Consider the following 23,914-nt stretch of genomic DNA (forward strand, 5'->3'; position numbering starts at 1 on the left):
ATGCTTACATCCATGTAGCATTGTAGAGCTTATAAAACACTTTTCTCACAGCAACCTTGAAGATCCTGGGATTAAAAGCCAGAAGGGTCCGTAGAAAGTATGTGACCCAATTCTTTCATTTTACAGTCGAGGAAATTGAGGCTGAGAGCAGCCAAGTGGCTAGCCCAACATCACATCGTGAAGCATCAGCCCTTGGACTAGAACTTAGGCATTCTGGCTGCCTGTGTAATAATCACACTGGTGAACTTTGCAAAGGTGTGCTTATTTAGCTGGTATACCAGAAGAGGCTATCTTATGTATCTAAATACATTTAAAAAATGTTTTGAATAAGAAGTCACAGGATTTGGAGCTGATAGTTTCTTTAGTCCATTCTCTCCTTATTCTATAAAAGATGCAATGGGTTAAACGATTTTGTTGTTGTTACTGTTTAATCATTTCAGTCATGTACAACTCTTTGTGACCCTATCTGGGATTTTCTAGGAAAACATACTGGTGTGGTTTGCCCTCTCCTTCTCCAGCTCATTTGACAGATGAGGAAACCGAGGCAAACTGGGTTATGTGACTTGTCCATGGTCACAACACAGCTAGTAAGTGTCTGAAGGCACATTTGAACTTGGGTGTTCTGACTCCAGATCTGGTACTCTGTCCACTGCACTGCCTAGCTGCCCTAATGACTTGCTTTAGGTCATTATAGAAAAAATGGCAGTACCAGGATTTGAACCCAAGAGAGACCTTCAGTGTTCTTTCCCTTACACCCATCTAGGGGTGGGGAACCTGTGGCCTTGAGGCCACATGCGAGTCTGAGTTATACAGAAAAACCCTTAATTATTTTTTATTATAATAATATTTATTAATTAATAAAATTAAGGGGATTTGTTCTGTGAAATTTGGATTTAGTCAGAGGGCTGTACCCAAGGACCTAAGAGGGCCACATGTGGCTTCAAGGCCACAGGTTCCCCACCCCTAGTAGACAATGGATAAAAATGAATATAATTTACAACTTGCTGTATAGAGGAAGAGATTATTTGGAAACAAATGTGATAGAAGGAAAGACAGAAATAAAATAAGATCTAATTTTAAAAATAAGTTGAGGCAAGGCATTTTTTAAAAAGGGCAAACTAGTCATCTATCAAAAAAAAAAAGCTGACATAAAAATTCAACTTAAGAAAATGCTTCCCTATTCCCTTTTCTCCCCTACTTGAGAGCAGGAATGGTTTGATTTTTTTTGTATTTCAAAACCTGGCACACAGAAGGCACTTAATAAATGCTTGTTGGTTGATTCCCAATTTTAAGCTACAACTACATTGGCCTTCTCTCTGTTCCTCACACAATTCCCCTCTCCTTTCTGTTGCACTGGCCATCTACCCCTTAAGTGTGGAACACACTCACCCCTCTTCTCTACTACATAGAATCATTTGCTCTCTGCCTTAGAAACACAACTGTAATACTACTTTCTACTTGAAAACATTGTTGAATCTCTGGATTTGAACCATCTATCCATTCAGAGGGTGTGCTGATAAAAGTTCAATACTTGTTTCTTTGGGAAAACCAAACTGCCTGTGTAACACACTTTTAGGTTGAATCTACACTATTAACTTTTTCTCCATCACTTTGTTAAGTCTAGACAATCGACAAAATAATAAGTCAAGTCTTGATATGTAACAAAATGCTCAGCCTGATAATCTCACAACTGGATACTCCCAGATGGTAAGCCTTGGCCCTACTACATCCCTGACTCCTCCCCTGCCACACTGAATCACTCTATTACTTCTAAATTCATTCTCTCCCTGTGTATTTGTACTTGCTATTGTCCACAACAGAAGTTCTTTGAGAAACAGAATTTTTTTTTTTTTGGCATTTGTATCCTTAGTGCTTAGCACAGCACCTGTCACACAGCTGGTATTTAATAAGCATTAAAATGAGCATATTCCCATTTCCCCCCCTCTCCCTTTAAAAAAAAATCATTTTTTTGCTTTTTGGAGGGGCAATTGGGGTTAAATGACTTGCCCAAGGTCATACGGCTAGTAAGTGTTCCCCCTTTCCTCACACACTGTATTCCAGATAAACCAATTACTTTTCTCCATACATACATCCCCTTTCCCATCTCTGTAGTTTTGTAGAAGAATGTACTTACTGATCACTCCCACTTTATAGAATTGTTAGCTTCATTCAAAATTTGACTTAAAAACTGTCTCCTACTATTCTGATCCTGGCAGTGGTAAGTATATTCTGCCTTGTAAAGTTCTTTATATTAACACAGTATAAGTAATAATGCTTTGTATTTACTCCTCTATGTATATGTGGCTTATTCCCAATATAACATAAGTTCTGAGAGTGAGACAGTTTTGTTTTTGTATCGCCAGGAAAATAATATTAAAAGTAACTAATATTTATGATACTTTAAGGTTTGCAAAGTATTTTATGTTATACATAGATCTTCTGATATTATCATAGTAGGTCTTTAATAAATATTTGAGTTGATTAAAGGATGAAAAAAGACTAAATTATATTGGTCTTATTATATATTAAATTAGAATAGCTATGGCTGCATTCATAATTTCCACTGATTTATATTGAGGGGAATAATTTATTTTGTAATGTTTTTGTTTGTATGATAAATTTTTGCTAACTTTTGTTGCTAAGTGATTGTTATTTGTAGTAACTGCCTCAAATAAGCAATACTGAGAAAAATTACTGATGTTGATCCGAAATACCTTTTGGTGAACAAATATGTCTTTAGTTAAACACATTCAATAATAAAGGTTCTTAATTGCTTTTTGTGTCATAGATCCTTTTGGCAGTCTGGTGAAACCTATAACCCTTTCTCAGAATAACTGAAGGAAATGCTAAACTCGTTTAGTTAAATTAAGGTTAGTGAAGAGTAAGCATTTATTAAGACTGCTTACTATATGCCAGTTACTATGTTAAGGATTGGGGATACAAGCAAAAAGAGAGTTTCTCTTCTTGAGCTTACGTTCTAATGGGTAAGTCAATATATAAAAGGGGAAAGTCTGGGGTGGGGGAAAGGAACCAGTTCAGGGGTATGAGGCTGAAGTTGGGAGAAAGAAGGATGACTGATCTGGGCCTTTCCTCAAAATGGAAGTTCTGGGAAAAATTCACCTCTGAGTTTTCAAGAGCAAAAATAAAGATGTATAGATCATTGATCCCCTGGGATCCATCCAAGTTAAGAATCTCTGTTCCAGTGGTATGTTTTGGATGTCAAAATGAAAATGGACATGGAACTATATAACTAAAACTATGTTCTTCCATTGAAGTCCTATTTCAAAGCCTCACTAGGGTGTGGAGTTGACCTGGTGTTCTCAAAACCTATGCAGGAAAGTTGCTGGTCTGTAGTGGCAGGAAGTCCCCTCACAGGTATTTCCAACAAAATCAGAGGTCCAGATGAAATGTTCTTTGTGTGAAATACTGTGTATCATGGTTCAGTGTAGTTATCTCATAACAGCTAGAATGTAAATGAGGGCAGGGAACATGTTGAGTTAGAACATGGAAGGTTTCCTGACATGAGTTTGGAGAGAATGAGTTTATCGTACAGAAATGGGGATCCAGTTTGGTATACATGATGAAAGCAAAATGGAATTATTGGGTCATAGGGAAACTAAAATCCATCAGTATTAACACTTTTTTCAGCAAATGCTAGAAGGTATGATAAAAAGAACCATTGGGTGTCATTAATGCATCCTAGTTTAGTTTGGGGCTTGAATCTTGGCTGTATATAAGACTTTATACATATGAAGACCTGTTTCTAAGTAGAAAGGGGAAACAGGAAATGCCCTCTAATGATAGGAAAAGGCCCCATCACTCAACTAAGTTAGGCGGGGCCTTGGAGGACAGAGGTTTGGTTTGTACCCAAAGTTATTCCATTGTGTCAGGGCCTGCCAGAGCCTGGACTTAATCACAACAGTCTCTAAGAAACTGGAGTTAATTGGGTAGAATGTGATGCCAGGGAGTCCTTTCCTGAAGGCTGATTTGCTAGTTTGAAAATTGCTGGGATGTATTTAAATCAACTGCTATGACTAACAGTCAAACTCAAGCCATAAGAACCTGTTGGTAAGGCTGTATATTGTCACCTTATTTATTTAACTTATATGCAGAATATATGATGTGAAATGTCAAGCTGGATGAACCAAAAACCAGAATTAAGGCTGCCAGGAGAAATATCAACAATCTCAGATTGGAGATGATACCACTCTGATGGCAATAAGTGAAGAAGAAGAATGAAGAAGCCTTTGGATGAAGGTGAAAGAGAAGAGTATAAAAGCTGGCTTGAATCTTAACATCAAAAAAACCTCATGGTAACTGCTCCCCATCACTTGCTGGCAAAAAGAGGGAAAAGAAATGGAAAAAGTATCAGATTTTATGTTCTTGGGCTCTAAGATCATGGCGGACAGGACTGCAGTCCTGAAATTAAAAGATGCTTGCTCCTTGGAAGGAAAGCTACAGCAAATGTGCACAGCATATTAAAAAGCAGAGATATCACCTTGCCAAAAAAGTTCGTATAGTCAAAATTACGGTTTTTCCAGCAGTAATACATATGGCTATCAGAGTTAGACTAAAAGAAAAGCCAAGCACTGCAGAACTGATGCTTTTGAATTGTGGTGCTGGAGACTTTTGAAAGTCCTCTGGACAGCAAAGAGAACAGATCAATTAATACTTAAATAAATTCCGACTATTCATTGGAAGTAAAATACTGAAGTTGAAGCTTAAATACTTAGGCCACATAATGAGAAGACAGGATACACTGGTAAAGACCATGATGTTGGGAAATGTTGAAGGAAAAGCGGATGGCAGAAGATGAGATAGAAAGATAGTGTGTAATGGAAGCAACAACATGAGTTTGGACAGACTTTGGGCCATAGTGGAGGACAGAAGGACTGGTGATGCTATGCTATGGTCCATGGGGTCATGAAGAGTTGGACACGACTGAATGATTAAACAGAAACAACAAATCTAAGAGGCATTAATAAAAATGAATGTAAGTAATTTCAGTTTTCATTGTTATCAGAGACCGTGAATTACTTTCAGACCCGATTTAGGTACTGAAAAGGTGGCTCTAACTTGAATTATAAGAAAGTTCCACACAATCAACCAAATTGTGTCTGTGGATGGCATAATAGGAGACCAAGATGCAAATCAAATACTGTTTTTACTATGGAACAAAAATCATGGCCAAAGTTAATTGTAAAATTCATATTTTAAAACTACCAAATGGCAGAGAGAAGAATTAGCATATTCTAAGCACAACAATTATTTAATCTATTTACAACTCTATAGGCTTACAAGCTATTAGTATATAAAAATATTTAGGGAAAAGGAGACCACAGGTATAGAAATTTTAATTTGAATAGTCCTATAATAAAAGAACAATTGCAAAAACAAAAACTATGTTAAAATAATAGTGATAAGAAATGGGCTATCAAAACACGTTAAAAGTATCAAAAATTTACATCTAGTTTTGCTGCTGAAATTTACATTTATTTAAGAACACATGAAAGGGAATGGGGAATTTTTTCCCTTCTATTCTAGGATGTTTTTTATAGGATTGAGGAAATCTACAAAGTCTATTTTCAAAAGCTTCTTCAAAAGTACCTGGAAGGACACACAGAAGGTATACTTGGACTAGTCCTTCTTAGGAAAACATTTTAGAAAATTAGGCTTGATAAAAGTGGTTGACTTTGATTTTGAACTGAGTGTTACATTTCCTTCTGAAATACTTCTCCCAAATTTTCTCTGCACATCTGGATTTAGTTCATGGAGACTTCTTTTATATGCTAGAAAAGAAAGATAAATAGAATAATGGTAAAAGTGCCATTCAAGAAATAATTCATTCAACTAATATTTGTCAAAATTATAAACCCAAGAAGGAAAACACATCTTTAAAATTCAACCATGCAAAAAATAAAATAAATACCAATCCTTTTGGCAAAAGGTTGTTAAAATCCTATCTAGAGATGCTAAAGACAAATTTTTAGAAGTTATATCCAATGATTTCATTAAATCAACACGGAGTAGAGTTCTTTCATATACCCCAGAATGCTAAATAGTCTTTCTGTGTTATTTCCTCTTATTTAATTAAGTATCACATTTTCACTGTCCCTCCCTGCCTTTCTTAGCTCATTTTTTTACTTGTTTTATTTTTAACTTAACCTTCATTTCCAAATGTATCACTGTTCACTCCCTATATTCAGTCGGCCATTCTTTGGAAAAATATTTAAAAAGAAAAGTGGAAAATAAGCAATCCCACAAAACTAGTCAATAAATAAAAGAAATTTGACAAGTGTTCACAATATTCCACACCCACAGTCTTCCACCTCTCTGTAAAGGAAAGAGGGAGGTCAATCTCATCTGTTTTTCAAGGACAAGCTTAGTCATTATCATTACGCAGCATTCAATTTTGTTTTGGTTTGTGTTACTATAGTGTTATTTGGTTTGTGTTACTATAGTCATTGGGTATAATATTATTTTTCTGTTCCTGCTTACTCTACCCTGCATCAGCTCATAGAAGCATTACTATGTTTCTCTGAATTAATATTCATTTCTTTAGATGCAGTAATGTTCCATTACTATAATTTGGTTAGTTATCTTGGTTTTTAGTCTAGTGCTATTTGAAGATTGCTCTGAACAGTTTGATATGTAGGAAGCTTTTCTGGCTTTGATCTCCTTGGGGTATATGGCTAATAATAGGACCTGAGGGTCAAAGGATACAGTTCATTCACCTTTCTAGAATGATTAGTTTCAAATTGTTTTCCAGAATCCAATCCTATATATTTTGAAGTTTATTTTACTTGTATATCTTCCCACTTTAAAATATCATCTACCCCTGCCAATTAACCCTTTCCCAAATTATTCATTATCATCAATCATATGTTTACATGAACCTAGGGTGGGGGGAAAAGGGAGGAAGAAGGAAGATTGATGAGATAAACACATAAAAGATGAAATTACACCTGGAAGAGGCAGAGGGACTAATGATAACTTTCTAGAACTGGGGAGATGTGTATAAATTTAAAATACAAAAAGGAAGGAACCAAAAAAGGGAGACTGATCTAAGAAAGAGAAGAAAAACCTTTAAAAATTAGGCTATTCGTGAGATCAGAGGTACCTTTTGCATTTATATCTTAAGTTTTCTTTATAAAGTATCATTATCAAAGTAATTTCTCTCCAGGTTTATAAGCTAAATTTTTTTTTGAATAACAGGTGACAACTTCCCCTTGAACCTGGTATGTATAAAAAACTAAGTGCAGCCTCTGGTCGGGATTATTTTTCGGTGTGTTTTCTTACAAAGAGATCTAATTTTAGGGGGGTGTAGTTTCCACTCAGACTCATATGATCCAATCTGTAATTTGTTTGCAAAATTATAATGAATTTGAGGATTCCTGAGAGCACACATTTACAGAACAAAAAGCTATCATTAAATACAATGCAAGGAGTTAAAGAATTTGAAGACATTTTAGTTCTTAAGACTACTTGCTTTTCTGAAGACATGTCCATAAATCTCTTTTCACTTGATACTGCTCTATTATAGCATGCAAATATTTACAAATGAAGTCTAGTAACATTAAAAACTTTAAACTGAAAATACAACACTAATGAAAGACAGTTAAATTAAGTCTTCATGTGAGTCTCAAAAACAGCCTCCATTGAAGTTTGTAGGAAAACAGAACAATGTCCTCCAATTTTACTAATGCTGTTTACAATGACACTACCCAAAAGGGTTAAAAAAGCCTGATTGCTATGGAGTCAATCTTCTGTCAATGAGCCTCTCTCTCTTGGAACCTTGCTGTCGAAAGATGATCAAGTTAACAAGGAGTCAATTTCAGCATCTGTACTAGTGAATGCTGTCCACACTGGTGAGATCTACCTGAACCCTATGCCATCATAACCCTTGGAATTACCTCCTTTTAATGAGGACTGGCAGGCCACCTAATACAGAGACTGATAGTTTTATTTCTTATCAGTGAATCATAAATGTTTTGTGATTCAATAAAATTACTGTCCTTCTTGTAACCCTATGTATTTTATTTTATGCATCTAACAACATTCTCATCAGGGTTGACCATAGTGCCCAAGGAATCCAAGGCTTTCGAGGCTCATTCCCATTCTGAGATTCCATGGCTCTAATTTGAAAATCTGATGCCAGAATGATGCCTTCTCTTCATCTCCTGTCATAACTAACAAATTGCCATGTATTTCAGGCAAGGAAAAATAATCAGATGGCAGAAAGTACAGTCCAGAGACAGGAAAATTCAGACCACAAAATCTTAAAAGGAGAAAAGCATCAGGTGGGCCTTTTGTGATCTGCTATGGCTACAACTATTTTTAGACAGGCTGAAAGCTCACTACCTTGGGGCTTCAGGAATATTCTGTGAAGGCATTTTCATGAATGTTGGCAGCAAACTGGCCAACAGGTTGAGAAGTATGGGTGAAGAAAAGATCTGGGAAGATGGCTGCTCTGCACAACTGTTAGTGGGTGACTGCTTCCCCAAATCATCTTGTATCATATTCTTCTGTGAAGATTGTCTCCTTGAGCAGAATACAAGCTCTCTGAGGCCAGGCCTTTGCACCATGCCCTGTAGAGCATGCACTTAGGACATGTTTGCTTATTTGAACCCTGAGGATCTCTTTAGACTTCCACTAGCTCCTCTGACAACCTGGTGTGCTGTAGAGGTTTGAGGTGCTCAGAAGCCAGAGACAGGGAGCCCAGGGATGAGCAGCAGAGGAAGAAGCAGCTTCTTCAAACTGTTTGACACATGCAGATTTTTGTCTTAATCAGTTTATTCCCATGCAGAGAGTGACTCTTTCCAATAGTGCAGGACATCTCTGAGGGTGAGAGAGCAGGCTGGCCCTTGGCACACTGATTTAAGAAACGTGCCTGGGACCACAAAGGCAGCATGGACGAGGGCCAGGACTACTGCCTGGGTCCTGCTGACTCGCAGCCCAGTCCTCTTGGTGCCATGCTGCCTTCTGTACAGATCAAAGAAAACAAAAGCTTTACGTGGATATAGCCTCTTAAGAAATTAATTCAAGAAACTGCCCATTGACTTGCACCCTTATGTCTTGCCTTTCAATAACCATACTCTCTAATTCAGGAGCTACAACTTACCCTTCGCTGGTCTGTTTATCCTAGAATATTCATGACCTGAAAGATCCTTTCGAACACGCTTCATAGCTACAGGATCTTGCGCTGTCCTTAACAAATTGCTGGGTGCAGGACTTGGAAAAAAACAGAAAAAATGTTGCTATTTTTACAACATAATAAATACATATAACTAACATTCATCGAATGCTTTCTGGTTACAAAGGGCTTTAACTATACTCTCTTGGACCTCACAATAGGCTGGCGAGAGGGAGAGGTCCCCCAAGGATTGTCCTTGCTTTACAGAGGAGGGTAAAGGAACTTTGACGGCCCCCTTCTCCCAGGGTTGCTGTAAAGAAGGCTGGGAGGGGTCAGAGGAGAAGAGGTATGGGAAGCACTTCTGTAACCACAGGGATTTATTGTAAGGCTTTTACCTCATGGAGGAAAGTACTTGGTAAACCGTCAAGTGAAAGCAAGAGGTGAACAGCCATTATCCAGCTGTCTCAATAATCCAGAACCCAGCTAAGAGTGAGAAAGGGAACAAAAAAGGCCCTAGTGACAGAGAGGGATGTTATAAAGCCCAATGCAACTGAAGCTTACATTCTTTAATGATCAGATACAAGATCTAATGAGATCGTGTGCATAAAAGTGATTAGAAAGCTGTAAAGCCCTATACCAATCTAAGGTAGACTATTATTACCGAGAAGCTCCACAGGGCATTTACTTTTATTTTGAATTTTAACAAGCTTAGTTATATGGTTTCCCAGCCTAGATCACAAGCAGCAATAGGACAAGAAAGAGAAAATGCCAAAAAGCAGACACAAGAACTCAAAAGCACAATTGTCTGGGAACATTTACTGTAGGGGTAAAGAGCCACACACATCTCAATAAGCCCTGAGGGCACTCACTGTGTTACAGCATTACACCAGTGATGGATGTTTATAATGACAATCTTGAGTCATCAAGAAAAGGTTTTGTGTAGAAGCCAAGATACATTTTACAAAAATTTCCATGCAAAATTGTGAAAATAAAGGTTTTAGTAAACTTCTTTAGCTTTTTTTTTGCTTTTTGGAGGTGGGAGGGCAGGGCAACTGGGGCTAAGTGACTTGCCCAAGGTCACACAGCTAGTAAGTGTTAAGTGTCTGAAGCTGGATTTGCACTCAGGTACTCCTGACTCCAAGACTGGTGCTCTATTCACTGCACCACCTAGCCACCCCAAGTTTTGTTTTTTTTTTAAAAGACATTTCTGCGGAACTCATTCTTGAATAACACCAGATAAGGTACTATCATTTTGTCACCCATCCCTTTAAATTAATACACTTGCTTCATTTAATCAAACCATGAGATTTCCTGCCCCATGAAATGGAGAGTCCTGTAAGCACAAGACTGTCACTGGCTCTCTTGGATGAGCGTTTATCCTCCCATCTTATTTTATGGCCATTTTGGATTGTGTCAAGAACACAAACACTATCTGCAGTATCCTTCCTTTGGGAAATCCGGGCTTTGAATGGCACCACTTGAATAAAACTCACGTTTCCAGGAATGTAATCCCAATGTAATCAAGTAAGTGGAATGTTTATGTGTGGGTCAAATGTACAGCTGACTTAATAAACCTTTTAGTTGCACTTAACAAAAAAAGTCTTAAAATTTAGTTAAGTATTCCACTGCTGAAACATGCTCAATATGCATGTCACAAGAGGGCTGTGTGTCCTGGTTTTGAGATTACAGCTGTAAAGAGAAAGACATAACATTTGTGCGGAGGCGTACAGAATCAAATCGACACAATTAATGGGCACCAAGAGGAGGTTTTCCCTTTTTTCACTAAATTGTGGCTGGGCACTTCTCTTTATAGTCTCTGAAAGCTACCAAACACATCTCGTATTCTCTTTAAAATGTTTCTGTTGGATAGGTGGTCCCTGAACTATAAACAAAGTGTTAATATACATCATTTAAAGAACAGCGCAATATCTTAAAATCAGTCTGACCTTAATGGAAGAAATAAGATTATTACTGAATGTGATGGAGGAGTCCAGCTTTGAAACAATCTGATGAATATAAAGTATAGCTAAACTATACTGTGATCTGGATTATACCTGGTAAGCATATTCTCAGTCCGGTAATTCTGTTGGTATACTCTATTAATTTATAAGACTAAAATTTTATTATTTCCAACTGAAGCAGTGAGTCAACATGAGCATTTAGTATTTTGTGGGAATTACTAGTACTTTTGAACTCTGTTCTGATTCCTGGGTAGGAAGTAAAATGCATATACTATGAATGTACACACACATATAGATTAAGCTTGTGGATAAGTGGAAAATACCAGGGTTTATTACTATCACGCTCATGTAGATTTAATTAAGGAAAAGGAGGATCAAAAAAAAGTAATTATGTACATTTCTAGCATTAATCTCTCTTAACCTTAGTTAATGACAGGATCTAATTACTGGTTCCAGAGGGAACTTAACAGAAGCAATTCTTATGCTTGAAAAAAATCAACTTATTTTCTTTACATGTCTTGTTATTGAATACCATAGTGTTAGCTGCTATCTCAAAAGCATAGAACTGTATTTATATGCCACTAAACCTAACAATTCCTACAACTATGGCATCTTCAAAGTATCAAAAGTAACTGAGGGCTCAAACAGCTCTTACTTTCCCACCCTATCACTCATGTGTGAGCTAGCTCTTGACTTTTGTATACAACAAAGCCAGCTACCAACAATGGGCTGGGGCTGGGGCAGTGAGGAATCAGCAGTGAGGAAAGACACAAGGGCGTAGCTACACTATCGTACTTATGACTTTATTATTACCAAAGCCACCCTAGTTAAAAAATAACAAAACAAACAAAACCATCTACAAAACTGGACATTAAAAAAAAAAGCCCAGCATTTTTTTTGCCTTTTGGAGGGCAATTGGGGTTAAGTAACTTGTCCAAGGTTACACGGCTAGTTTGTGTGTGTGTGTGTGTGTGTGTGTGTGTGTGTGTGTGTGTGTGTGTGTGTGTGTGTGTGTTAAGTGTCTGAAGTTGGAACTGAACTCAGGTCCTCCTGACTCCAGGGCAGGTGCTTTACTCACTGCGCCACCTAGCCGCCCCTAAAAGTCCAGCATTTTAATTTGGAGCAAGTATGATAATTGGTTTAACCAGGTAAAAAGTGAGGAATGACTAATAATAATAGCATATGACATGCAGCCTTTGTAAATACCTTAAAATGTCAAATTAACATACATGATCTCATTTGATTCTCACAACACCTTGAAAAATAGATGGTGTAAGTATCATCACATTACATGAACGCTAAGGCTCAGAGAGGCAGTGACTTGCCAAAGGTCCACCAGCTAGTTAGGGACTGGCAGACTGTATAACCCCAGGACCTGACTCCAAATATAGGGTGCTTTTTACTAAAACACATGGCAATTATACGTCAATGGAAAAAAGAATAATGTTTCATTTGTAATACTTCAATGTTTACTTTCTTCACAATATCCTTATGAGGCAGATAGTGGAAACAAGAAGGCTGGAAAATCTATTTCCCACATTTAAAGAGGGTGTTTACCAGGGAGGGCCCCTATCTATCCCTCTCCTAAAAGTCTGATCACTTATTTATGGTAATAGAAATCTGGGGTCATTCACTTTTTCATCCATTTTAAAACTCCAATGTGGCAGAAACTCAGTAGGTGAATACAGTGTTTTTAGGGCTTAAAGAATTCCCTAGCAGTTTTTAAATGTAAAAAAAAACAAAAACAAAAAAAAACAAAACCCAAACTGGAGGTTTTACTAAAACTGACCTTTCTGTACTGATAAATGAACAATAATATACCCGTGGATTCAGGACATTTCACAAACATTCTCAAAAGGTCTGCTGTGTTACAGACACTGGATGCCTCATCTTTATGAATAACACTTTTGATTTCTGGCCCTTTATTTTACATTGCATTTTTCCTCACCATAACCTCATGGTCAAGCACCATTATCCTCACTGTGCAAACAGAGGAACTGAGAGCCAGGGAAGATCCTCCAGAATGTAAGTAGTAAAGCCAGGATCTGAACCCAAGTTTTCTGGCTCTTTAATCATCATGGGTTGCTATTGACAGACTGTAGGTTTAAACAGCTACAGAAAAACGAAAGCATCAGTATATAAAATATAAGGAGAGGCCATGGAGTGATGGACAGGTCTAACACTCTCCCAGCAATGGGCCTGCTTTCTTGAATCCTACCTTGTTAATTTCCGTTTCCTCTTGGCGGCAGCAGTCATTGCCATGTAGGATGGGATTTCATTTGTTATGTGGACAGACGTCTTAGTCAACAATGAAGGGAAGCTAAGCCTACAGTTTATAAGAGTGGAAAATAAAAAGAGATACTCTTTTTTTTTTAGTGAAAAACCAGATTTTTCATGATGGCAATAAATACAGACCATAAACATTTTCAATGAACCAAAAATATTAGAGGCATTTCTGGCATCATATCTAGTCGAATTCCTTATGTATTTATGAGGAAGCTGAGGCCCAGATAGGTAAAGGTATCTAAGGAAGCTGCAGTAACAAAGTTATCCCTTGATGAATGGCACTCAGTGAGGAGACTGTGTATGGACTAAGCTATGGTGATAAATAGACAGTCTTCTACTAGGCCTTCACTTCACTTACCATTTATTAAGAACCTGTTCTGTGTAAGGCATTTTACTCCAATCTGTCCAGCCTGGTAGGACCTATTAGAATTTGTGCTTTGCTGGGAAAGACAGAAATCACTTCCACACCATGATGAAGCATTGGAATGAGACTTTAGAAAAGATTTTCTAAACCTTTAAATTAATAATTAAAAAATGTACAGACATATCTCTAAATACACATCTTTCTCTCCCTCTCCCCATTTATCCATCCAAACACAGAAAGCACTGCTATCATAAAGTGTCATGTCACCAGTAGCAACAAAAGGCACGGATACCTTTCCTTGCATAAACATGTACAGAATATGATGAATGGAGTGTGATTCAACAGGTAAAATATGAAAGCATATGCTGGTTTGGAGGAAATGCAGTGAAAATTGGTTTAGGTTTAGAAATATTTTTACATTATCCAAGGGCTGTTGGAGTACCAAGAGTTGTCGGACACCTGAGAAATCGTGGAATTTCCTTCGAAGGAAGGATATAGGAAGATATAGGATATAAGATATAGGAAGGAAGAGTATAACATGTCCGATAATCCTTTTTCAGATAGCTTGGCTGGTCTAGTTTGAAAATTAATGGATAAAGTAGCTCATTCAGCCGAAGTTATTGTGTTAAAATATATTTACTTGGGGCGGCCAGGTGGCTCAGTGAGTAAGAGCACCAGCCCCAGCGTCGGGATGACCTGGGGATCAAATCTGGGCTCAGGTACTTAGCACCACACCCAGAAATAACTGGCCGTGTAACCTTGAGCAAGTTACTTAACCCCAATTGCTTAAAAAAATATATATATATATTTACTGGAGACACCAAATATGAGACTTTTGAGGTATGAAATATGAGGAAAGGTTTTTAAGATGAAATGGCAGAAAAATGAAGAGTAAGTATTTTACTTAAAAACTGATCTTAATACATTTCATACAGTGCTAGTGCTGAGAGGGTCCTTATAGAAATAAAGAGGAAAATGAAGTTCAAAGAGACTAGGGGATGTACAGGAGGTCACACAGCTAGCTAGTGACAGAGACCACGTGTAGGAGCTCAGGTCTGCTGAGTTCCAGGTCCTGGCTTTTTGCATGAATAAATCCATACTAAATCTTTAGCAGGAAAAGAAAAGGAATAATTAAATCTTTCTGAAGAATTCTGAGTAAACACATTTGGGAAATTCCATTGACAAAAATCCCTTATACCTTACCTTGGTAAAATGGTATCATTTCCATTTGGTTCTAATTCCTTTTCAGAGAATACATCATTTGTGTCACTGGTGTCTTCATGTACAGTAAATGTAGACTCCAAATTCTCTTTGACACACTCTATACTTCTGTCAAGAGGTATACAGCTTTTTGTAAAGGGAGCATGAAAGAGATTACTGTTCGTATTCAAACTGTTGATTTCCTGAAAACTGGTTCCACGTGATGACTGTGAACTTGGAATTTGAACGGATTTTCTACAATTTTCTGGTGTATATACAATAGGCTGGAGTTCCTGTGTCAAAGAATCATTGAGCTGAGTTTTACTAGACAGTTTAAGTCCTCTGGAATGTTCGGTCATCAAGGGAGACTGGATTAATTTCCTCCTAGTTCTGTTTTGTGAAGGAGTTTTCTGTTGATTAATTACTGGCTGCATATTTTCACTGGATTCACCTGAAGGTGTACCTGTTCAGCAAATTAAAAAAACAACTCAGTAGCTTTATCTAAACTTTTCTCCTACAAATCACACCACTACAATTACTTAAAAAGAGGAACTAATTTCTATTAGTTGATTTAAAAAACAAAAAACCCAGAAAATAATAAGGTGACTGGGTAATAAATACAAACCAAAATTTAAAACTCTGAATCAATTTTCGAAAAGTTGTAATAGAAACCCAGGAAATTGATCACATATAATTTGTCCACAGACAAATAATTACCATTGGGACTATATTATAGATACTGTCAACCTGGGGCCCTACTCTATAAAAAAACCAAGAATAACCCTTGGCTTTACAAGGATCTCAAGGGAATGCCTCATTGTTATATCTGATCATCAACAACAATAATTTGTAGTTATTACAATCAGTAACTTTTAAACTATAGCAAAGCCTACTTTGGAATAACTGAGGAAAAGGCTAGTTTGAATTAGGAAAAAACAACAGTACTTCATATGGTCAGGAAAGTTTTGGTTAACCAAACATTTGTAGATTATAGTGGAGAAATGCTCTAAATTCTTTTGACTGATAAGGATATACAAGTTGGTATATCACAGTATGAGGGATTCAGAGGTGAAACCTAACCATCCATGATCTTATTTTAAGAAATATTTTAACAGCTATAGTTAAATCATTTTTTGTAACTACACTTTATTCTAAGAAGGTGTCCACAGAATCCACCAGACTGTGAAAGGGTCCAGAACACAAAAAAGGTTAATAAAAAAGAATCCCCGATCTAGTCCAACTCCCTCATTTGACAGATGAGGAGACAGAGAGGCTTGGAGTTGAAGTGACTTGTGTAAAGTCACACAGATAATAATAAACAACAAAGCTGGGACTCGAACCCAGCTCTTCTGATTCTAAATCCAATACTAATGCCATTGTATTTAGACTGTTAAACTATCAGGATACAACAATATACATTTAGCATTAAAATAAACTAAGAATATTTTTGTCTCTATTTCAGAGAACGTTGAAACATTTTGATGGTTATTATGGTGATGTTATATAAGTACTGGCTGAAAGCTGGGGTTGACAGGACACCACACACAGCAAGTTTAGTACTTTTAAACGTAACTTTTTAGTCACTACAGGGAGTCTAATCAGGGTCTTTGGAATGTCCTCCTCCTTTCCTTCTGCCTCTTAGAAACTCTTGTCTCTGTGAGTTCCTAGAAGACAAGACTGTCCTGCTCTGCTTCTGTAGTCCCAGATCCTACCACAGTGCCTAGAACATAGCAGCTGCTTAACAAATTTCTTGAACTGAATTCTAAACTCTTTCCTCCAACAATGATCACTAAGTAAATCACTGACTTTTCTCTGTTCTATTTCTGAACCTAGACATACCAATTGCTTTGTCCGAATTCACTCATCAATACCATCAAGGTACCCCTTGCCCCTTCATTAAAAACAAAACAAAGGGGCGGCCAGGTAGCACAGCGAGTAAGAGCACCGGCTCCAGTGTTGAGAAGACCTGGAGATCGAATCCCGGGCTCAGACACTTAGCACCCACCCAGAAACACCTGGTTGTGTAACCTTGATCAAGTTACTTAACCCTGATTGCTTAGGGGCGGCCAGGTGGCTCAGCGAGTAAGAACACAGGCCCCAGTTTCAGGATGATCTGGGGATTAAATCCGGGCTCAGATACTCAGCACCACACCCAGAAATAACTGGCCGTGTAACCTTGAGCAAGTTACTTAACCCCAATTGCTTAAGAAACAAACAAACAAACAAACAAAAAAAACAAAACAGAACCAAAACACTGAAAAACCAACCAACCAAACAAAATAAACCCCAAATTTTAATGAGGCATCCAAGTTTGGTCAGAGAGACCACTTCCTTCTACCTGGGCCCAGAACTGCATGAGATCTTATTTTTTCAGTTCTTACCCTGAAAAGGTCTTCAATGCCTATACTTAAAATTTTCTCACCTCTTAAAGGTTTTAAAATTGTATTTTTCTAACTGAATAGCTGCCCTATAACTGACTTTGGCCACCCCCCTCTATTCTTCAAGATTCTGACCCCAGAATCTAGAACAGTGTCTCCAAACTTTTGTGACTATATACCATTACCATTAAGAGTATTTTGGAACATCTAACTCCATTGTGTCTATTTACTTATTTATAAATTATAAACATGTAATACTATAATTAAAATAAAGGGGATATAATAAGGATAAAATAAAAATTGAAACCAGAATCAGTAGGTAGGTACCTTTGTACTTGATTCTCAAAGGATTTTATATAGATACAAGGAGCTGGTTTATAACTGAATTACAACTGCACTGAGGGACCCCAAAATGATAAGTGTTTGTGGATTTATACAGTGGGAAAATTTTGAGGAATAAAGGTAGATCTAGTGATGTTGGTGACAAGCCACATGACTGGTTGGCTATGACAGGAGAGGGGGATGCAGCTCACCCTCCCATCCTTTGATAGATCCCGTACCATTTGGGATCAGGATGCCCTGAATTTGGAGACCACTAGTTCAGAACCCTAAGGGAAACTGGACCTTTCATGGCACCTTTAGTGTCTTTTTAATGTATGAGCAAATCTAAATTAGCCAGAAAAATTTCTCATCTCTCAAATACTATTAGTGAAGTTCCATTATTTCTCCCTTCAAATGCCATAACATCTTTTGTAGCTGTTTTCTTCATTCTCATTGCTATTACCCTGATTTGAGCCCTCAATACATCTTGCTTAGAAGATAGCAATTAGTCAATCAAGCAATCAACATTTATTAATCTCAATTATGTACCAAGTGGGCAACTAGGTGGCCCAGTGGATAGAGTGATGGGCCTGGAGTCAGGAAGATTCATATCCCTGAGTTCAAATCCAGGCTCAGACACTTACTAGCTGTGTTACCCTGGGCAAATCTTTTAACTCTGTATGCCTCTGTTTCCTCATCTGTAAAATGAGCTGGAGGAAATGAAGGAAATGGCAAACCTGAAGCTGAAGGAAATGGCAAACCACTCCAGTATCTTTGCCAAGAAAACCCCAAATGGGGTCACGAAGAGTCAAACGTGACTGAAAACTAAACAAACAACACAAAGCAGGTGCTGTGCCAGACCCTGGAGATATAAAGACAAAATGAAAAGGTCCCAACCCTCAAGCCTCTTACTTTCTAAGTTCTAAGAGGGCAGATCATGTGTACTTAGAAACATTATACACAATAGCTGCAAAACCAAGGCCTCCTGGTTGAGGAAAGCACTGAGCAGCTCTAACATAGGAAGAGCCCTGCATGGAGGCAGCGAAAGCCACCGAGTGGGGTCTGGAAGGAGCCGTGAGCAGGGAATGAATTCTAGGTATAGGGACAGCTGAGTACTAAGGAGTGTCTTATGTGAGGAATGGAAAGATGGCCAATTTGGCTGGACTGCGGAGTGCATGGAAGGGGAGAATGTGTAATAAGGCTAAAATGGCAAGACAGGGTCAGGTTATGAAAAGATTTATTTTATTTTAAAATCTTAGGAAATTACTTTCTAGCCATTTATTTGGACAATGCACTATTTAGGGAACACTTGGCATTCACACATTTTCTTTTCTACTTTTAAAAAAGGAATTCTTATTGTTAAGTTTATTTTTCAATGTATTCCTCCTCCCACCCCCTCCTAGAGAACAATCCCTCATAACAAGAAATAAAAAAGCTCAGCAAAATTAAACAACATATTGAAAAAAAATTAGACATCTATATGTATTATTACCCAACCATAGGCCTCCATTTCTGCAAAGAAGTAGAGGGAGGTGCCTTGTTGGAAAAACAAAACAAAACAGCAACTTTAAATACCAAACATGGGTTAAATTAGGTCACAGAACAAATATTATATGCTAGTTATTAATAGGGAGTCATAGTAGATTATTGGGGGGAGTGGAGAACACTGGCAAGTGTAATATGGTGAGACATGAGCATTACAAAAATCAGTTTTGGTAGATGAATGAATACATAGGGGAGAGACTTAAGGCAGAAAGACCAACTAGGAGTTTATTGGCAATAATTCAAGGAAGAGATGATGAGGGCCTGACCCAGAGAGGTGGCTGTGTGAGTGGAAAGAGGGGGATAGATGGGAGAGGTGTTGAGGAGGTAGAAATCACAAGATTGGATATCTGGAATAAGGGAGAGGGAGGTGAGAACAATACCAAGGTTAAGAACCCAAGTGACTGGAAGGAGGGCGGTGCCACCAACAGAAATAGGGACATTTAAAAGAGGAGTAGATTTGAGGGGAAAGACAACGAATGAGCTGTTTTAGTTACGTTGAGTTCAAGATGCTTATGAGAGAGAGAGAGAGACAGAGAAGATTGAGAGAGAAAGAGAGAGAGAGAAGATTGAGAGGGAGAGACAGAGAGAGAGAGAGACAGAGAGAGAGAGAGAGAGAGAGAGAGAGAGAGAGAGAGAGAGAGAGAAGAGAGAGAGCCTGAGAACTAGCCTTGGGTAGACCCACAATTGAAAGGAATATTGTGGATGAACCAGCAATAGGAAACGAGAAGGAGCTGTCAGACAGACAGGGACAAAACCAAGAGAGCTCAGTGTTTAAAAACAAGAAACCAGAGAAGAAAGTAATCAGGAGGAGGAGATGTTGTAAGCCAGACCCAATTCTACAGAAGATAAGAAGGGAGAGGACTGAGAAAAGGCCACTAGAATTGGAAATACAGTGTTAGATTCAGACCACAGAAGATTTAGAAGAAATCAGGAGGAGGAGAAATGGAAACAATGAGCAAAAATGATGGCAGAGAGTGAGGTTTTTGTTTTTGTTTAAGTATGGGGTAGACTTGGGTATAGGGAAAGGAGTAATAAAGAGATTGAAAATGAGAGAGAACAGATGATGATGGGGTCAGTCTACTTAAAAAGATGGGAGGTCTTGGGACCAAGGGTCCTATAGAAAGGTTGGTCATTTTGACTAGAATAAAGGAGAAAAAACATGGCCTAAATTTTCTTGATAAAGACTTTAGGTCCTCAGCTGAAGGTGCGGTTGGGGGGCTGTCCAAGCTTTGCTCTAATCTCCTAAAAGATTGCCCAGAGTACAGTCTGTCCCGATGGGCCCACCCCCCATCTATACTATACTTTGTGGATAGATGTAATCATCATAGAGCATATTCTGGTCACTTCAACACAATAAAAAAAAATTTCAATGGCTCCCCACTACCTACTAAATTTCAGAAACTGTTAAGCAAGGTTTGACCGCAATGTGCCTTTCAATCTTTGTCTTCCACTGTGCCCTTCCTGAACCCGACATATTAGCTAAAGCAGTCCACTTGCTGTACTGTTTCTGCATGGACTGTCCTAATGCTTGTAACCTATTTGGCCTAGCTATTTCTCGAGGCCTTACTTTTACTGCCATCTCCCTCCTGAAGCTCTTTTTCCTCCTCTGAATGAGCATGGCACTTGGAACTTTTCATGTTATACCTTATATTTTTGATATATGAATCTTATTTCCCCATTAGACTGTAAGTTCCAGGAGGAACTTAATTCTTTTTTTTTTTGTCTCATTTACACAGCCTAGCACAGTATTTTACACACAGTAGAAGATATCTATCAAATACTTGCTGAATGAATGAAATTGGGTATTTGGTTAAATCAAAAAACACATTCTCCTTCAACCAAAAAACTTCTAAAACTAATCAGCATACTTTTCTGCTTCACTAAGTCAAATAAATCAAGATTACTCCTCTACTGACTCAGTGTTTTAAACATGAATTTTCATAATCTAGTACTACAGACAAAGATGATGCTAGAGATAGTCCATGATCATTTCTTGGAAGTTTTTCTTTTCCAGTTTTATTTCCCTAAAGGCTGAACAAAGGAAAAAAATGAAGCTCTGGCTAATCCAACTTATTAGTTAACTGAAAATCTACTGAATGGGCTTCAGACACTTTTCTACAAAACCAACTGTATTTTTTCACTTCTTGGCTTAGGAAAAATGTTTTCAGGTCTCCAAGCAATGCACGTGTATTATTCCATAGTTGTCATTTCTTGTGGATACTGAAACTCACATAAATTCCAACTGCTCAGTTTACAGTTGAGGAAAGAGACGCAAGAAGGAAAGTGATACTTTCAAAGTTAGGGTTGGTTTTCACTAGGGGTCTGAGGCTATGTAGAATGTTTTGTATCCAAGTCAGAAAGAGTTCGACTATGGAGTTTTGAAATTATACTGGGTCCTTGAAAATTCTTAATTGTAGGTGAAATGTGATAAGAGGGGAGTAATTGGGAAAAAGCCCCAACAATGTACAAAAGAAAACCTGGAGTCCCTCTCAAAATTTAACTCCATTTTAGTTATTTATTAGCTGCTAAAAAAAAAAAAGAAAGCCTCTAGGCTTCACATTCATATTGCCAGTTCATAAATACCTACCAACCACCTTGAAGGTGCTAGTGTGCCTTTTCCTTCTTTCAAACACGTCTTTATTAGGTAATGTCTTTGCTGGGGCGAACAAGCAAAAGATGAATAAGAGGATCAATTCAAGTCACTACTTACTCTATTTGAAACCCTCACAGTGATCTTTAAACATTTAGAAGTTGAAATCATTAGTTTTGAAAAAGAATAACAGTGGAGTTGATTTTTAATGATTTCTGAATGCCAACGCTTGTTTTAAGGAAATTTATCAAAAGAAAGGCTTTGACTTAAACTTCCTGCAATAACTGAAGAAGTCTCATTCCAAAGAAAGTACCCAAATTTTTAAGTCTCAAAAAATATTACTAATGAAATGTTTAGTGTTTATATACTAAGTTGATGCATTTTGTTTTTAGACAGGTCAAACTTACAATATTTTAATTTTTTTGAATTTTAATATATTCTATATACTTTAGTATTTTAATATACTCTATATAATTTGTATAAAATAGGACCTTTTTATTATCTGATAATCATCAAATAATAAATGATAATACATTTATGCTAATTTTGTAGGACAGGAGGACTATTTTAGTGCTTTAAACATTTGATGGTTTATAGTTACAACCCACAATATGTATAACTGGAAAGATGCAACCAAGATTTATATGATGTTGAATAATTAGAGAAAGTGGTGTTTCAGAAATCCAGAAAAGACAAGTTATATAAAAGAAGGAAGTGGTCAACAGAGTCCAAGAACAGTAGAAAGTAGAATTAAGAGTCTTAAGATCAAGGTTGGCATCCTGGATATGTTACTACCACCTGCATTATCTTAAGAACTTCTTTCACTTGTCTTTTTTCACTTTCCTTATTTATAAAATAAGAGATCTGGACCAGATGACCTCTTGAAGATTCTTCTAATTATATTATTCCATCAAGGCAACCCTCCATTCTAATTAACTTGAACAACACTGATTAAGCGCCTGTTTTATGCAAAGTACTCTGGTAGGAGAAGGGGAAGATACCATACTGGGATACAATCCCTATGCTTACAGAACTTGTTTTGGTAGGGAAAGTGACAAGTGCATAAAGCAATACACAAATAAATGCCTTAGGGAATTACAACCCAGTGCTGTGGAAACTTTGGGGAAAGCTTCTGGGTCATATTTCCTTTGGATTTAAAAGGTAAGTAGCATATTCTAAGGAAAGGGAACAGGGTGAGCAAAGGTACAGAGGCTTTAGGAAGCTGTGGACTTGTTCAGGGGACAGTTAGTAGTTTGGTCTGGCCAAAACATAAAATGGGTAGTGAAAAGTATTATGAGATAGAGCTTGAATTTATGATGGCACCAGAGTATGGAGGGATCTGAGGGTAGGCAAAGGAGTATGAACACTATCTGGTAGGCAATAGGAAATGACGGAAGGTTTTTGAGCTGGGAAATGACAAGGCCACATTTGTGCACATGGAAGATTAAGTCTGGGAGAAATGCAAAGTATGGTTATTAGTGAGGAGAGTGGAGGTGGGAAGACCTGTTGGGTTATTGTCTGTACTAGAATACAGACAGGAGAGGAAGAATTCAGGAGGTGTTAAAGAAGCAGAAATGGTAGCACTTGGTAACTGAGTGGATATGAGAAGATGGAGAGAGAAGAGTGGAAAATAATGTCTAAGTTATAACTGTGGGACACTGGGTGAATGAAGAGTATTATCATTGACAGAATGGCCAGGGTCAGATAGGGGAACAAATTAAGGGAAAAGTTAATAAAGTTAATTTTGGACATGTGTTTGAAAGGATGGTGGGAAATGCAGGAAGCAACTTCTCTTTGGAACTTGGAACTGAGACCAAAATTGGTCTGTAGTCCTAGGAGTTCCTGAGTAGAAGGGAATCTGAAGCTTCGAGAGCAAGGGAGATGGCTAAGAGAGAGAACACAGAGAGACAAGACCAAAGTCTTGGGGAACAGTCACCTAACGGGGCTCCTTGAGGAAAACCAAGTCTGGACAGGAGACAGCACAAAGAATCCACTTTAGTCTACTTTCTAGCTGCAGTTCTGCTGGGTTTCAGCTCCATGGAACAAGGCAGTTCATGGTATTCTCCTCACACCCCAGCCCCCCCCCCCCCCCACTTTCCAGCTTCCTTTTTTTGTGCTCTTTACCAATTAGGTTAT

General features: G+C 37.8%; 1 protein-coding gene across 2 annotated transcripts in view; it reads right to left on the reverse strand.

The window, feature by feature from the left end:
- Nucleotides 1–5,256: 5,256 nt before the first annotated feature.
- The window catches only part of KIF18A (kinesin family member 18A), a 108,637-nt gene continuing 89,979 nt past the window's right edge, over nucleotides 5,257–23,914 (reverse strand). For both annotated transcript variants that reach the window (XM_069091342.1, XM_069091341.1), the window contains exons 15-18: nucleotides 14,948–15,407; nucleotides 13,313–13,420; nucleotides 9,122–9,231; nucleotides 5,257–5,789 (exon numbers count right to left, since the gene is read on the reverse strand). In XM_069091342.1, the coding sequence (XP_068947443.1) occupies nucleotides 5,638–5,789; nucleotides 9,122–9,231; nucleotides 13,313–13,420; nucleotides 14,948–15,407 (830 nt within the window). In that variant the 3' untranslated portion in view covers nucleotides 5,257–5,637. The remainder of the gene's footprint in view (nucleotides 5,790–9,121; nucleotides 9,232–13,312; nucleotides 13,421–14,947; nucleotides 15,408–23,914) is intronic.

Source organism: Petaurus breviceps, unplaced genomic scaffold (assembly GCF_028583685.1).
Source record: "Petaurus breviceps papuanus isolate PSGF00001 unplaced genomic scaffold, PetGlider_PUasm1.0 188, whole genome shotgun sequence".
NCBI classification, from domain to species: Eukaryota; Metazoa; Chordata; class Mammalia; order Diprotodontia; family Petauridae; genus Petaurus; species Petaurus breviceps.